Raw genomic sequence first — 14851 nt, 5'->3', positions numbered from 1 at the left:
GGTGTGACAGGGAGAACAGTAAGAGGGGCACTGGGGGCAGGAGTGGGCTGTGGCAGGCATCAGGGCAGGGTACATTGGGGCATATGCAGGAGGGCTCTTTAGCATGGTATCAAGCAAGGAATCACCTTCCTCTCCCCCTTCCATATGGCCCTTTCCTTTCTCCTCAACAGCTGGATAACATTTTTGTACCCGGGCCCCATGCTCCCTTTCGGCTATTTCTACCGATTTTGTCATTTGATTTTGTAAATTTTCTCTGGCGTGGTCGGCCATTGACATTCGTTCCTCTTATCTTTCTTGAGCCTTCTGCTTTCTAGCTCTCTGCTCTAGCTCTTTCCTCCAAAATTGGACAGATTTAAACATAGACGGGCGCGTTTTTCTTTTCATTAATTATTCCTCTAAGTTGGCGAGAACTTGGTAACCGAAGGAGCCATGAAGTGGCAATTGTAATTCCGCGTTACTTTGTTTAGTATATTTTACCCAGAATGAGGAAAACTTTATGGCAGAAGGGCCAAGTTTAACATACATCATATGACATGGGGTCCCTCCTGGAGGAAGCAGACAAGCCGCCTCCAGCTGGGAGCCCTGCGTACACATACAACAACATAATTTCTTGAACTTACTACTGACTGGCATGCTTGAAAACAGGTAACAGACACCAGCGGATTTTAAAACTCACCTCGCTTGCTTGACTTTTGTAAAAGTCAATAACAGCAGAATCATACAAAACAGACACCAGCGGGTTTTTAAAAGTTCACCTCGCTTGCTTGGCTTTTGCAAAAGTCAATAACAGAATCACACAGACTTGGTGGACGATCAGTCCACCCTTACCTTCCAGGGGTAGTTCTCTTCTGCAGACGTAGTGCTGTGTCCTGCTCCAGAAATTATTTGCTAGGGGACTCCAGCGAGAACGCGGTCATGTGGCCCAAGTCGGGTGGGAGGAACAGCGGGCGCATAGTTCGGGTTACCGGATTGCAAGAATCCCTCGGGTAGTGCGCCTCCACCAGAGTCTCTCTGTGCACCTCCTCACATCCACCTGGTCTGACCTTCGTGCTCGTGGAGTCCCTATTCGGGCGCCATTTGAAGAACCGGTTAAACCCACTTGCTGGGTCTCGGCGACAGGGGAACCACCCAAGTCTTCCATACCCGCCATACTTTGTAAAAGGAGACACAGGAGCATTTGTCTGCAGGAGGAACCCAGATTCATTCAATAGCCCGGGCTATGGAACAGAGTCCCAAGCTAGTCAGAGACAAAACCCAGGAGGCTGCTGCTTCACTCTGCAGCTTACAAGCCTTTTATATATTTTTTCTCCAGTCTTTTGGCTGTTAGTCCATTGTTCAATCAGAGCAGTGTTTGCAGTTGATAACCAGATCCAGACGATGTTTGTAGATGGCGACCTGGTCAAGGCTTGGTACACAAATCATTGTTCACTCGGTGTGATCAAAGCATGGTCTTTCAGGTCATTGTTTAATCACCCTGATCAAGGCCCAGCAGTCAGACTATTGTACAGATACCCTGATCACGGGGTCAAGGATGTTTACCGGGCTGGGAGCAGGAGATGGAAAACAAATCATTTACAGGGTGTGAGTGTCTCATGGCTTTCTGTTTAACTGCAAAGAACAGAGGGGGTTGAGTATGCGACAGTTCTTGGGTAAAAATGCAGGCTGCAAGATGGTTTTTTGTCATGTCAGTTAGAATTTTCCCAGGCATCAGCAGAAACGAGCAGATGGGTTGTGTGGAAGTGTTTGACACGAGATGGCAATGAAAAAAACAATGGAGTCCCGGTACAAATGATGCCGATCAGTAGAACACTTTTCCTCAAATTGTTCCGTAGTGTGAGGATAACTGACAAAACAGTCTGAAGTCCACATAAACATGAATACAGACACCACACAATAACACACACTTTTGACTCTTAACACCCACTCGCCTAAACTCATGGTGATAGGGTCATGTGTTGAAATTCTATAGTTCCAAACATTTCTCGCATCCTTACAGAACACGTTCGCATCCGTGGCCCAAAGAATGCACCTGTGTTTGTCTTGCGGATGCTATAAAAACAAACAACTTTTATTCTGTGTTTCTCATTCACATTGCAGTGCCAGAACCTGTCCTCCGTGAGGAACATAAGGAGAACTACAAGGAAAGGATTATTAAAGGAGTCAGTCGGATGAACCCTAAAACCCGGCGGGATGATGAGTACAGAGCAATAAAACAAAGGTACCAGAGCCTGGTCATTGTAAAGAAGCCTCAGGACCTGGAAGAGAGACACCATGAAACCATTTCATATGGAATGCAAAGACTGGCTGGAGTGGATGAGTGGTCCAAACTCTCCTCCTTCAGCATCAACGCTTTCTTTGAGCCGGATGAGGATGGACGCACCCCTCGTACCGTGGTGCTCGTTGGCGCCGCAGGGTTTGGAAAGACAAGAATAGCCCGGAAGATCCTACTGGACTGGGCGATGGGGAAACTCTTCCAGGATAGATTTGAGTATGTGTTTAACATCCCATGCAGGAATCCTTACCAGGATATGGCAGAGCAGACCATAGAGACCCTTGCACTATATAATGAACCGATATATGAATTAACATCTAAATATCAAACACTCATCTCAAGGAGTGAGATAGAAGCGGAGCCCCACAAAGTGCTCTTTATCATAGACTTCTTCTATGATCTTGGACGCGGCAACGATCCAATGGCAACTGATCCTAAAAAACCATCCCCAAAGGACAACACATTGCTCCGTTTAATAAGGAAAGAGTATCTTCCAGAGTCATATATTCTAATAACCACAAGACCTGCTGTTTTGGGGTCCCTGACACAGCGCCTCACGCAGTGTGAGGAGGAAAAGCGCTTTGTGGAAATCCTGAGGTTTTCTAAAATTTATCCGAATGAATATTTTCGTCATTTTTTTGAAAATATAAGACATTCTGAACTAGCTTTAAATATTGTAAAAAAAAATGATCTTCTCTTTACTCTGTGTTTTGAGCCCGTTGTTTCCTGGATTGTCTGCAAGGCCTTCAAAAACCAGATCAGGGAGAAAAAAGAAAGTGTATCTGATTTAAGAACAACCACCTCGGTTTACCTGCTCTTTCTCTCCAGTTTATTAACACCACAGAGCAGCGACGCCGCACAGAGCATCTTTAATCTGAACCTGAGGAGGCTGTGTGCTTTAGCCAAAGAAGGAATCTATAAGGATAAAACATTTTTTAAGGACTGTGACGTCACTAGACATGGTCTAGATATACCCTCCATCCAGTCTCTCTTCCTAACCGATGACATGTTTCACAAAGTCGACGGAACCGACAACTCTTACAGCTTCCTGCACTTGAGCGTTCAGGAGCTTTTTGCTGCTTTGTTTTATGTCCTGAAAGACAATGAAACAACAGAGCACACAGGGAGTCCGGGGCCAGACGTGATCCAAATATTAGAATACTATTCAGGACAGAGATATCAGTGGATGACGACAGCACAGAGACATCACTGGATGCTGACAGGACAGAGACATCAGTGGATGCTGACAGTTCGCTTCCTCTTCGGCCTCCTCAGTAAGGAGAGACTGGATCAGATGGAGAAAGGATTCTACTGGTCAGTGTCGTCAGATGTAAAACCTGCCGTAGAGAAGTGGATTAAGGAGGAAATCCGTAGAGAGTACTTTTGGACTGATGAGTATTATGAGCTAGATAAGCTAGATTGGTTTCACTGCTTGTACGAGACTCAAGATGAAGAGTTTGTGAAAAGTGCAACAGAGCATCTGAAAGAGATCAAATTACATGAACCTAATCAGGAAACACGATGGAATAGATGGGATGACACACGATGGAATATCACACGAAGGAATGTCTCAGACTGCAGGGCGCTTGCTTTCTGTCTACAGAATTCACTTGGAGTTCATCAAATCAACTTCTCTGTTAAAATTGAGCCCGAAGGTCTCCAAGAGCTGATGCCAGGGCTAATGAAATGCTGCACTCTCAGGTACGTCTCCAAAATGTTTTTATTTTATATGTATGCTTATGGGTTTTGCGTGAGGAGTCAAAAACAGAAATGATATGTTATAATCAATTTATATGTTATGTTATATGTTATAATCAATGTATATAGCACGCAAATACCCGTAGGTGTCTTGGCGCTTCCGGTGCTCCTTACTCAGCTTCGGACTCCAAAAAGAGCTAGAAGAGCCATGTCTTCAGTTGCTTCCTAAACTCCAAGAGCGTAGGAATTTCCCTCAAGTATCGTGGGAGAGAGTTCCATTCCTTTGAGGTGTTATAGCTGAAACTCAGTCCTCCCTAGTTCACCTTTCTTATTCTGGCCATAGGCATCAGATGTGTGTTAGAAGATCTCAAGGGTCCATTTGGGGTACACCATTTAAAGAGATCCCATAAAAATGTGGGACCTTCTTTGTGGAGAGCTTTGTGAGCAATGCACAAGGCTTTAAATGTTACCCTCTGGGCAACTGGCAACCAATGGAAGTCCTGAATTCCAATTCTGACGACTGATATTTAGGCATATCCAGTACAAGTCTTGCAGCAGCGTTTTGTACTTTTTGTAGATTTTTAGTAGAGTTGCTTGAATATTAATATATACCCATTACAATAGTCTATTTTGGGTAAAACCAGCGAAGTCACCACCGTATTTCTTGATTTAAGCGGAATAAAAGGACACATTTTCCTTAGGATTTTTATCCTGAAGTAAGATGAGGACACCACTTTAGATATTTGAGATTTGAGACTCAATTTGTCGTCTATAATAACTTCCAGGTTTTTAGCTTTAGTCACAGGTGTGGGGGGGGGGGCAAAGTTGTCCGGCCACCAGTCAGGGGACCAGGGCGGGAAGAGATTCCCGAACATGATCACTTCCGTCTTGGTGGAGTTTAATTTCAGGCAGTGTTCACTCATCCATGAACTAAGTTTAGTCATACAGTCATGGAGCTTAGTAAAGAAGTTGATATCCTTGTCCACTGTCGAGATAACCAATTGGGTATCATCGGCATAGGAGGTAGGAATAAGATCAAAATTCCTAATTAGTGGGGCCAATTCTGCTACATAAATATTAAAGAGTGTGGGGCTCAGCGAAGAGCCCTGCGGGACCCCGTTACCCCAGTGATAGGTAGGGTTATCTTCTGATGTATTTGTAGGCAGCGGTAGGGTTATCTTCTGATGTATTTGCAGGCAGCAATAGTGTTAATGTTTGATGTATTTGTAGGCATCTGTAGGGTTATCTTCCTATGTAATTGTAGGTAGCAGTAGGGTTGTCTTTGTATTTATTAAGGAAGTTGTAGGGCTGTCTTCTGATGTATTTGTAGGCAGCTATAGGGTTAACTTCTGCTGTATTTGTAGGCAGTGGTAGGGTTATCTTCTGATGTGAAAAAGCCTTTTATTGTTCGATTACTTAAAATCATTACAATATACTAGCAATATAAAAGAAATTTTAAAAAAGTTAAAATTCCCTGCATGTTACTACGACCTAGTAAGGCATAAAACCTTAAACACAGTATCTATTTCTAGGTATACAGTTTGAGTGCACAGTGCATTCGTTTTAATGGGTAGATATGTCCATGGCTCCCGTACTTCTGAGCCGACTGTTTTCTTTATGAGGCTCTATTTTCGGGGACAGTGCGGCTCGATTTAATTCTATGAATTTCCCCAGTCGTGCAAGTTTTTGAGTTGAGTTTGAAGAAAAACACAAGTCTAAGACTTCGCTACATCGTTTAAGGCCCTGAGCTCTGCAGATTGGAATGACCAAACGATGCCTCTCACTGGCTAACTTTGGACAGCAGCACAGCAGATGGAGCCAGGATTCCTGATGGTAATTGCAGAGTCTACATGCAGCTAAATTATCCAGATGGGCCCAGCTTTGGTTAAAATCCACGATGGGCAATGCGAGCAGCCTCATGTAAGTGATATTTTTTGGGGTTTGGACAATTAGTGCTTGTTCGAGATAAGGCTGTGGTTTTCCCACTATGTAGGAAGCGTCCAGTGAAGAGAGATTTAGTTGATAATGTAAGCTTTCCAGGTCTCCTGCATGTGATATATTCTTGACCCCTCTATTCACAGCTCTTTGCCATGCAGGTAATGGAATGTTTGAATTGTCCAGGTTTTGCACCTCAATTTCTAACAATTTATTTTGTAGCCACTGTCAATTGCATATGCCATGGTGATCCACTTTCTTCAAAAATTGTTTTAATTTGCGCTTTCAAGGCTATTGCTGGAGCTCGCAGGGTGCTAATATAGTATTTTAGAGTATCCCAAGACAGGTAATGTCTGGGCGAGTTAGACCCAGCTCCAGCCTTACTCTAGCTCTCCTGGCCTGTCGTGAGATGTCTAATACTTTCTTGTATGCCGAGATTTGGTGACTCATGAAAAAGTCAGTAAGGGCGCCAGGAATGGTAGTGTGACAGTAGTTGACTGAGGGCACTACTTTTGCCTTTAGGACTTTCAGGATGGGTACAGTGGACGGACTGTGTAGTCTTCGGTTAAGACTTCTTAAGCTGCAGATGATTCAGGCCCCCTTACTTCTTAATTATTTCAAATTAGCTGATGGTTCTGCCCCTTCCATTAGCCTGAGACCCAAATAGTTATAGCTTTTACAAGATCTGATTTGCAGGTCACCTAGGCACCATTGAGCTGTCTTTGTTGTTATCGATGATTGGCTGGTTTTAATACGCACCCAGGTCCCTTCGTATAGAGCAGTTATAGCCTTTAACAACTTTTGAGGAATGCCCCAGTTGGTAAGATTTCTCCATAACTTGCCACGATCCGCTCGGTCAAAAGCTGCGCTATAATCTACGAAGCAGCAAAACAAAGGTGGTTGAGAGGGCTGAGTCGTGCGTAGGGACAGATGACCCAGTGCTAGGATGTTATCTATAGTGGAGCATTGAGGTCTAAATCCAGTTTGGAAGAATAGTAGAATGTTGTGATCCTTTGCCCAAGTTTCTAGTTCCTTCAGCAACACTCTGGCGTATGGCTTTCGCTTCTATATCTAGAAGAGCCACAAGCTGATAATTTTCAGGTTTTGTGCGGTCCCCTTTTTTATGAATCGGGAAAAGTATTGAGCCTTTCCACGATGATGGAATGGTGGAAGTTTCAAAGGCATACTTAAAGAGTGGGGTTAGCTGATCTACCCAGAAAACATGTGACACTTTGAACACTGCCGCTGGCACTCCAGTAGGACACGGCGCGCCGTCTGCCCTCATTTTCTTAATCAGGGTGGTTATCTCTACAGTGGTAATAACTGGTGTTTTGTCCTCTTCATCGATTGCTAGAGGGATTTGTTGTTCTTGGGTATCCGTCTTATATTATATTATATATTATATATATTATATGTTGTATACAGCAGCTTTACATATTTAACCCGCTCAGAGGCTGCCACCCCGTTTTCCTTGCTCTGACCGGTGTGGCTCAGTTTTCTGATATTTCTCCAAAGTCAGATGTGACCCTTTTCTTTGAGAAGGTTAAATATTTTCAGCCACTCTTCCTCGATTTTATTTGTTTGAATTTCCCATATTTTCTTCCTGTGTTCCCTGCGAAGCGCTATTATTTCCAATGTGTGGTGATTTGTGGCTCCGCTTGGTTTGCTCTAAGGCCCTAGAGTTTGATTGTAATGAGAGGTTTTGTGGATGGAAGACCTGAGCTTTGGGGTTGCCTGTGACCTGTCCTAGCGCATTTTTTAGATCCTCAAGTAGTTTCTTCCAGAGCTCCAAGGGGGATGCCGACCTTCTATCTGTTTGGCACTGCTCTTTGTGAGTGACCCACTCCAAGAGTACTGGACTTAATTTTGTGGACCATTTCATTCTATTCAGTACTTCATGGTGCTCGTCATCTGTTGAGGTACCCAGTGTTTCGAGGTGTTTTGCGGATTTCCCATTTAGATCAAGGGTGACACTCAGAGGCCTGTGGTCACTCTCGTGTGTTCGCAATTTTTCGGAGATAAAGATGTAATCGATTGTTGACTTGTCCCTGAAGGTGGGCAAGGGAAGCCAAAGAGGGTTCACTGTTTTCATGGAGGAGTGGGCGGAAACCATGTTATGCTCGAAAAGAAGCTGTTGTAGAGGTGCTGATTCTGTAGTGTTTGGAGGTTACCTTGTACCATATCCCAAGTCCCTGGTATTCATATCCCCTACGATGATTGGAAGATGTGAGGCATAATTATTTATAAGGTGGTCCATTTTTACAGTTAATGCTTTTAGTGCTTGCTTTTTTTGCTGTGTGGCCGGGTTATATAAAAATTAATTATCAACAGTCGGATTGAGGTATTGTTGCTTTAAAATCCGCCGATCAGTGCTGCATGCAGGTTGGGGGAATTAGTTGCTAGTGATTTTACCTCTATTTTACGGGCATGATTGATAAAAATTGAGAGCCCGCCTGCTGCTCTCCCGAAGATGTTGCTTTTTACTGCTGCGGTGTGAATCTCATAAAAGCCTGGGAGAATTAGGGGTTCGGTGGCCCATGTCTCTTGAAGGCACAGAATTTCATTTGCTCGGAGATACGTGCATGCTGCTTTGCAGCTAATCAGACTTTTTAACCCTGCAACTTTCGACGATATGACGGACAGATGAGTGTTGTTTCCCGCTCTTCTGTTCATGTTCGGGTAGCTGGCTGCATTTTTACTATTAGAAGTGCTGTCGAGGGAACAAGCCACCGGGACCGTTCAGCATGCTTTGCGTTGCGCTGTGCTTTGATTCAGCGTAGTAGACTGCCCTTTGCTCATGTGAGCTTATTATCTTGTAGGCGTTGTGAAGTCTTCGTTCCATGACTGTGCTTTTCCCTGGTCGATTGCTTGCAGTCCCCTGTAACACCGAATAAACCTTCTTTGTTGGCGAATTTACTGCTAATACATGTGGGTATTTCTCGGGTGTGGGGAATGTTTTTTCTGATCTTTTGCAAAACAAAAAACTACTGCCCCTCAAAGAAAGAAAAATATAAAGAAAGTCTTACTCTCTACAAGCAAAGGTTTGTGGAGGCAAAAAAGGCCTATTTTGCTGAGCAAATTGAGGGGGCCAGTTCCTCCTCTAGAGAACTCTTTAGAACCATTACCAGACTGACAACTCCAACAAAACCATGCACGCAGAGTAGCGCAGCTTTGTTTGAGTCTCTAGCCTTATCCTTTAAGAATAAGGTTGAAGGGATTTTCTCCTCCTTCTCGAAATTGCAAGGAGAGGTGGGGATTGTGGGAACCAGTATTGGTAAAAAAATTATGAAGGGCCAGGATAGTTTGGAGTGGTTCAATCCTTTACAATACTCAGAGGTTTTGAACCTAGTGCGGACGGTTCAGTCAGGCTCTCCCAAAGATCCTTGTCCTCCCGCAGTTCTTAAAACCTGCCCAGAGGTCATTGCTTCCACTCTCACTCCCATGCTCAATAAGATCATGGATTTGAGTGAATACCCCAAGAAGTGGAAAACCGCATCCATACTCCCTCTTTTTTTTTAAAACCAGCCTTGATGTTAAACATCCTATTAACGATAGACCAATATCCCACCTTCCTTTTTCGGCTAAGATACTAGAGAAGGCCATCAACCAACAACTTAGCTCGTTCTTTCAGAAGACCAATGCCCTAGACCCGACACAATTTGGGTTTCGTGCAGGCCACAGCACGGAGCTTGCCCTTATCAAGGCCACGGAAGAGGTGAGAGCGGCGGTAGACCAGGGAGGGGTTACTGTTCTGATTCTGTTAGATCTCTCGGCAGCCTTCGACACGGTCCATAACAGAGTGTTGATGGACCGTTTGGCGGGGGCAGGGCTAGAGGGCTCAGCCTGGAGTCTCCTTAAGTCCTTTTTGACCGACAGAATTCAGACAGTCGACCTGGGGATGGAAAAATCAAAGCCTTTTGCCCTTCCCTGCGGTGTGCTGCAGGGATCCTCCTTGAGCCCCACGCTCTCTAATATCTATGTCAGCCCTCTGGCGGACTTGATAATGTCTTTCGGTCTGCAACTCACATCATATGCAGACGATACTCAAATTGTGTTATCATTACAACGAGGGTCGCCAATGGATATGACAGCGATTTGTCATGACTGTTTAAAGAGCGTAGCAGATTGGATGGCCTCCAATTGTCTCAAATTAAACGCCAGGAAGACCGAGGTTATTCTGTTTGGAAATAACCCCAATATCTGGACTCCAGATATGTGGACAGAGGCACTGGGAAACCCACCTATCCCTAGCGAGAAGGCCAGAAATCTGGGTGTGATTGTTGATCAAAACCTAGATTATGGGGACCAGGTTAGTGGAGTAGTATCATCCTGTTTCCATATCCTTAGGATATTAAGGAAAATAAAATGCTTTCTACCAGAGGAGGCATTTAGGACGGCTGTCACTGCCCTTACACTGTTGCGTTTGGACTACTGCAATAGTCTGTACCTCAATTTGAAAAAGAAGCATGAATACAGACTGCAGTTGGTTCAAAACGCGGCAGCAAGACTTTTGCTCGGGATTCCTAGGTTTGTGTCTGTACATAAGGGGCTAAGACAACTACACTGGCTGCTGGTACCAAGGCATGCTCAGTTCAAGGCTCTGTGCACAGTTGTTAAAGCCCTGAAGGGCATAGGCCTAGAGTTTTTGAACACTGGGATAAAATGGTATGTAGTTAATCAAAAAGGGCCACCTCACATTGGGTGGGTGTATATCCGGATGTCATTGGAATACACCTTCTTTGTTAAAATACCCCTCACACACCAAAAGGGCCCTTGGTGTCATGCTTCATCATCGGGGTCTTACCGTCCCGCTGCGGGGCGGGGCAGTGCTACGACAAGCGACTACGCTGGAGCACCTTTAGGTGGAGGTGCTATGTGTTGGGAGTGAGTGTCAGTGGGGTCAGGAGTGATATAAAGTGTGAGTCGTTAAAAAATACCTGGCCTAGTGGAAAAAAGAAATTTTATTAAACACTGGCTGGTATTATTAAAAAGAAAAGTGAAGCGGAGAGATGGAGCAGATTAATGGGCTCTCTCTCCTATGTGGGTCAACATGTTTCGAGGCGTGAGGCCTCTTCGTCAGGACCTAGGGGAAGATCCCTCTGTCACTCACTAGTGTTTCTCCACAGAGGTAGAAAAAAGTGTATATACAAGAAAAGTGAAATACAATTAACTATGTGTGTAACTACAATTAATAATTACGGAATAATACGGAAGCCGCAGACGAAGGAGGAAGCACGAGTGTGCGAGGGGCTCATTGGGACCCCATTTTACCCTTCTGTCTTAAGCTGGCTCATGAGGCATTGACTCCTCCAATGATAAGCATACTACATTATTAGTGTGAAAGCAAAAATGTGTCGTAATTATTAATTGTAGTTACACACATAGTTAATTGTATTTCACTTTTCTTGTATATACACTTTTTTCTACCTCTGTGGAGAAACACTAGTGAGTGACAGGGGGATCTTCCCCTAGGTCCTGACGAAGAGGCCTCACGCCTCGAAACATGTTGACCCACATAGGAGAGAGAGCCCATTAATCTGCTCCATCTCTCCGCTTCACTTTTCTTTTTAATAATACCAGCCAGTGTTTAATAAAATTTCTTTTTTCCACTAGGCCAGGTATTTTTTAACGACTCACACTTTATATCACTCCTGACCCCACTGACACTCACTCCCAACCCATAGCACCTCCACCTGAAGGTGCTCCAGCGTAGTCGCTTGTCGTAGCACTGCCCCGCCCCGCAGCGGGACGGGAAGACCCCGATGATGAAGCATGACACCAAGGGCCCTTTTGGTGTGTGAGGGGTATTTTAACAAAGAAGGTATATTCCAATGACATCCGGATATACACCCACCCAATGTGAGGTGGCCCTTTTTGATTAACTATAATCCCTGATAAGAGGAGGACGTGCCCACCTCGGTGCCCATCGGCACCACCTCTTCACTCCCCCCTTTTTGATTTCCTTAATAAAATGGTATGTGCCTGGCAGAGCGCTTCGATCATCACCAGACTAGTTTTGGTACCTCGTGTAAAGAAGGCCAGATGCGATGGTTCCTATAACAATTTATCCTGCCACCTGCAAGGTTCACCTGCTGCGGTGATTGATCCAATTTTTGGACAACTTTCAAATGGACATTACCTCATGTTGAACGATCACAGCTGCTGTGGCATGTTGCCAGGGATACCATATCTAGTAACTGTGTCATCCAGGGTCACTTGCTGTATGCAAGTATTGTTTCCAAAAACCAAGTTAGTCAGGGAGTCGCCACTTTGGCCTTCACTGAGCATCTCTTCTATACGAATTGATACTCTAAGCAGAATGAAAGCCATTCTTTTGCAAAAAACTGTGCCACTGACCTCGGTCAAAGAGACCTATGATCTACAATTGCAAGGACTTATGCAGAGATACATGCCCTTTTAAATACAAACTGCCCTATACATTTCTCAGAAATGTTGAGTCATATCTTAAATGTCTGATACGAGCGATATTCTAAGTGTATTTCAGACCATATTTTCAGGACTGTTAGCACTTTTTCAAGCAGTCCTCGGAATCCTTCCAAACTTCATGCACTCTGTGTTTGGCGGACTGCCCCTACTTTTGGGACTCATTGCAGGGATACTATTTTTGCTCCTACTGCTGCGATATGACAAGTCTAACCACCAGTGACACCCAGTTCTCCATGGAGATAACTCTACTGGTGATGAAGTGTCGTGAGCGCATATTCCAAATTTTGGGACTACCTCGTCTAAGAGAATTAAATACCGCATCGTTTCTGTCATTCAGACCAATTTGGAAAGATTGCATCTTACTTGTTCTACGCTGCCTGCTATGCGGAGAAAAATGCATGCTAGACACCTTTCTGACACTCCTATCAGTCATGCCAACAGATGTTGATGCTTTGCTGGACCCGGTAACGGCACATGCTTTGTGTTGTCCCCTGCGGCTACCAATCCTGATGACGGCATTCATTGAGATCTCACGCAAATTGCAACTGCTGAGGTACGAGTGGAAACAACAGGCACGCAGGTACCATCCAATACGAACATTGCTGATGCGACCAACGCTGAATGTGATGCTTCACATCTATGTGTGGTTAATCTTCTAAACGAGGTAATCCAACTTTCACCTACAATGGTAGATTACTTTTTGTCAACAGACACAGAAGATTTCATGTTTTCTCCAGGCCCTAACACTGACTTTTGATTTTGGCACATAGTGTTCTGAGAGACTTTGAATTTGACCTTCATTTTTAAAAACAAGGTACTAACTTTGGAACCCTTTTTCCTATGATTAATTTTTTTGATTTCTTGATAATATCCCCCCTACTCACTCGTCTGTTCCTCTGTGGTAAGGACGAGGTGAGTGATACATTGTCCTTCGGCAGTGTTCGTGCTTCCACTCTTGTTAATTTATTCATTTTGTAATCAGTGCTGCAAGTATGCACAGCTCATTTTGGTAGCAGCAGATTTCTATGTGTGTGGTGTGAATAGAATCCTTTATACCAGCGCCGGTCAGTTTTAGCATGCTTATATGTGCAGTGGTGTTTTATCTTTACAAGTCTTTAATAATTCTGCTCAAGTTTCCTTCTTAATGTCCACTCATTCAGTTCGCTGATTTCATCATAAAAAATGCGGTGAGTAATGACCTTAACTTGGACCTTGCTTTTGGTTTAGGTTGGGACTACCTATGCTGTAGCTTTTTCTCTCTCTGGGAACGGGTTACGAGTGATATATTGTAGGGTTTGATGCACCTGAACACCACTGATGCTGAAATGAATTCACCCCCAGTCAGGAGGAGCTGGAATAGAGTATCTAGGGTGAACTGTAGCAGGTACGCAATAAGTGTAGGGTTGGAAGTTTACCTGCACTAGCATCGTTATTGATTATGGTAACAGTTTTGTGCAGCACATAGCTCAGTCTTACCGTTTTGCCTGCAGGTAGATGTTTTAGATTGTAAAGGTACAGTTTAAAGAGTACATTTTAGGAGCTTCAGATATTTTTTATTTATTTCGTTTTTGCAGTTTCTTGCTTTTCCAGGAGAACACCATCTGGGAATCTCAGCTGAATGCTGTGATCCCGGAAAACATGACGAATCCCCTATCACATTACTGGATCTCCTCATCGCACAACACATAAGGTGCATCTTTTCACCTCGCTAAAAACAAAATAGGAAATGGACTGTCTATTGACATGGCTGAACTCTCACACAAGGATATGTGTGTGCATTCTTTTTGTGTCTGTTTATATTCTGATACCTGTATGTTTAAAATTTCGTGGCCAAGGATTGCATTATCTCCGTTACACCTGCTTCTCTGCTTGGGTTTCAGAGGGGCATTGTAGATTCTGTTACGTTAGTGTTGCTCACAACACAGTCTAGAACAGTGCTTAATAAAAAAACAGCAAAGCTAGCATTATGAAGCCTTTCAGGTCGGATTGATGATTGCCTTTTTTAAAGATGACCATACTGTGAAATGCATAGCACTCACCCAAGCCCAGCCCACCTGCTCCTGCTAGGCAGGATCTTTGAGGGTGTTTAGAGCCAAGTGGAGAAACATGGCAGACTCCAGGGGACAGATTTACAAGCCCCATGCGCCGCCGGTTTGTCACGTTGCGTGACTTAACCTGTGCTTGTAACTTTCGCCCCTGTTCACGCAACATTTTGAGTTTTAGGGGTGGGACATGGGTGTTGCTGTGGTTGTTCCCATGCAAAACCCATGTCCACTGATGCGTTTCCAGATTTGCGAGAAATAGTAAACCTGGAAATGTGTCAGTTTGCTACGCGACCCTAGGGGTGGCGTAGCCAAGCAAAACCAGGAGAAATCTTAAAATGTCTCCTCGTTTTTTCCTCTTTCAGTGCGTGCTGCATTTTACAGCACTCATTGAAAGAGGAAAATGCCTGCAGTGATTGCTTTTGTGTAGCAAGGAGCCCCTTCCTTCACAAGAGCA

The 14851-nt window shown here is 44.2% G+C and overlaps 1 protein-coding gene across 1 annotated transcript in view; it reads left to right on the top strand.

The window, feature by feature from the left end:
• The window catches only part of LOC144773304 (NACHT, LRR and PYD domains-containing protein 3-like), a 123311-nt gene that overhangs the window by 77634 nt on the left and 30826 nt on the right, over window positions 1–14851 (top strand). The window contains exons 3-7 of the mRNA XM_078658245.1: window positions 2098–3454; window positions 3503–3973; window positions 7690–7740; window positions 10810–10834; window positions 13927–14042. Of these exons, the coding sequence (XP_078514371.1) occupies window positions 2098–3454; window positions 3503–3973; window positions 7690–7740; window positions 10810–10834; window positions 13927–14042 (2020 nt within the window). The remainder of the gene's footprint in view (window positions 1–2097; window positions 3455–3502; window positions 3974–7689; window positions 7741–10809; window positions 10835–13926; window positions 14043–14851) is intronic.

The sequence above is a fragment of the Lissotriton helveticus genome, chromosome 8 (assembly GCF_964261635.1).
Source record: "Lissotriton helveticus chromosome 8, aLisHel1.1, whole genome shotgun sequence".
NCBI classification, from domain to species: Eukaryota; Metazoa; Chordata; class Amphibia; order Caudata; family Salamandridae; genus Lissotriton; species Lissotriton helveticus.
The sequence above is the reverse complement of the archived record's forward strand: the minus strand, read 5'-3'. Positions and strand labels throughout refer to the sequence as shown.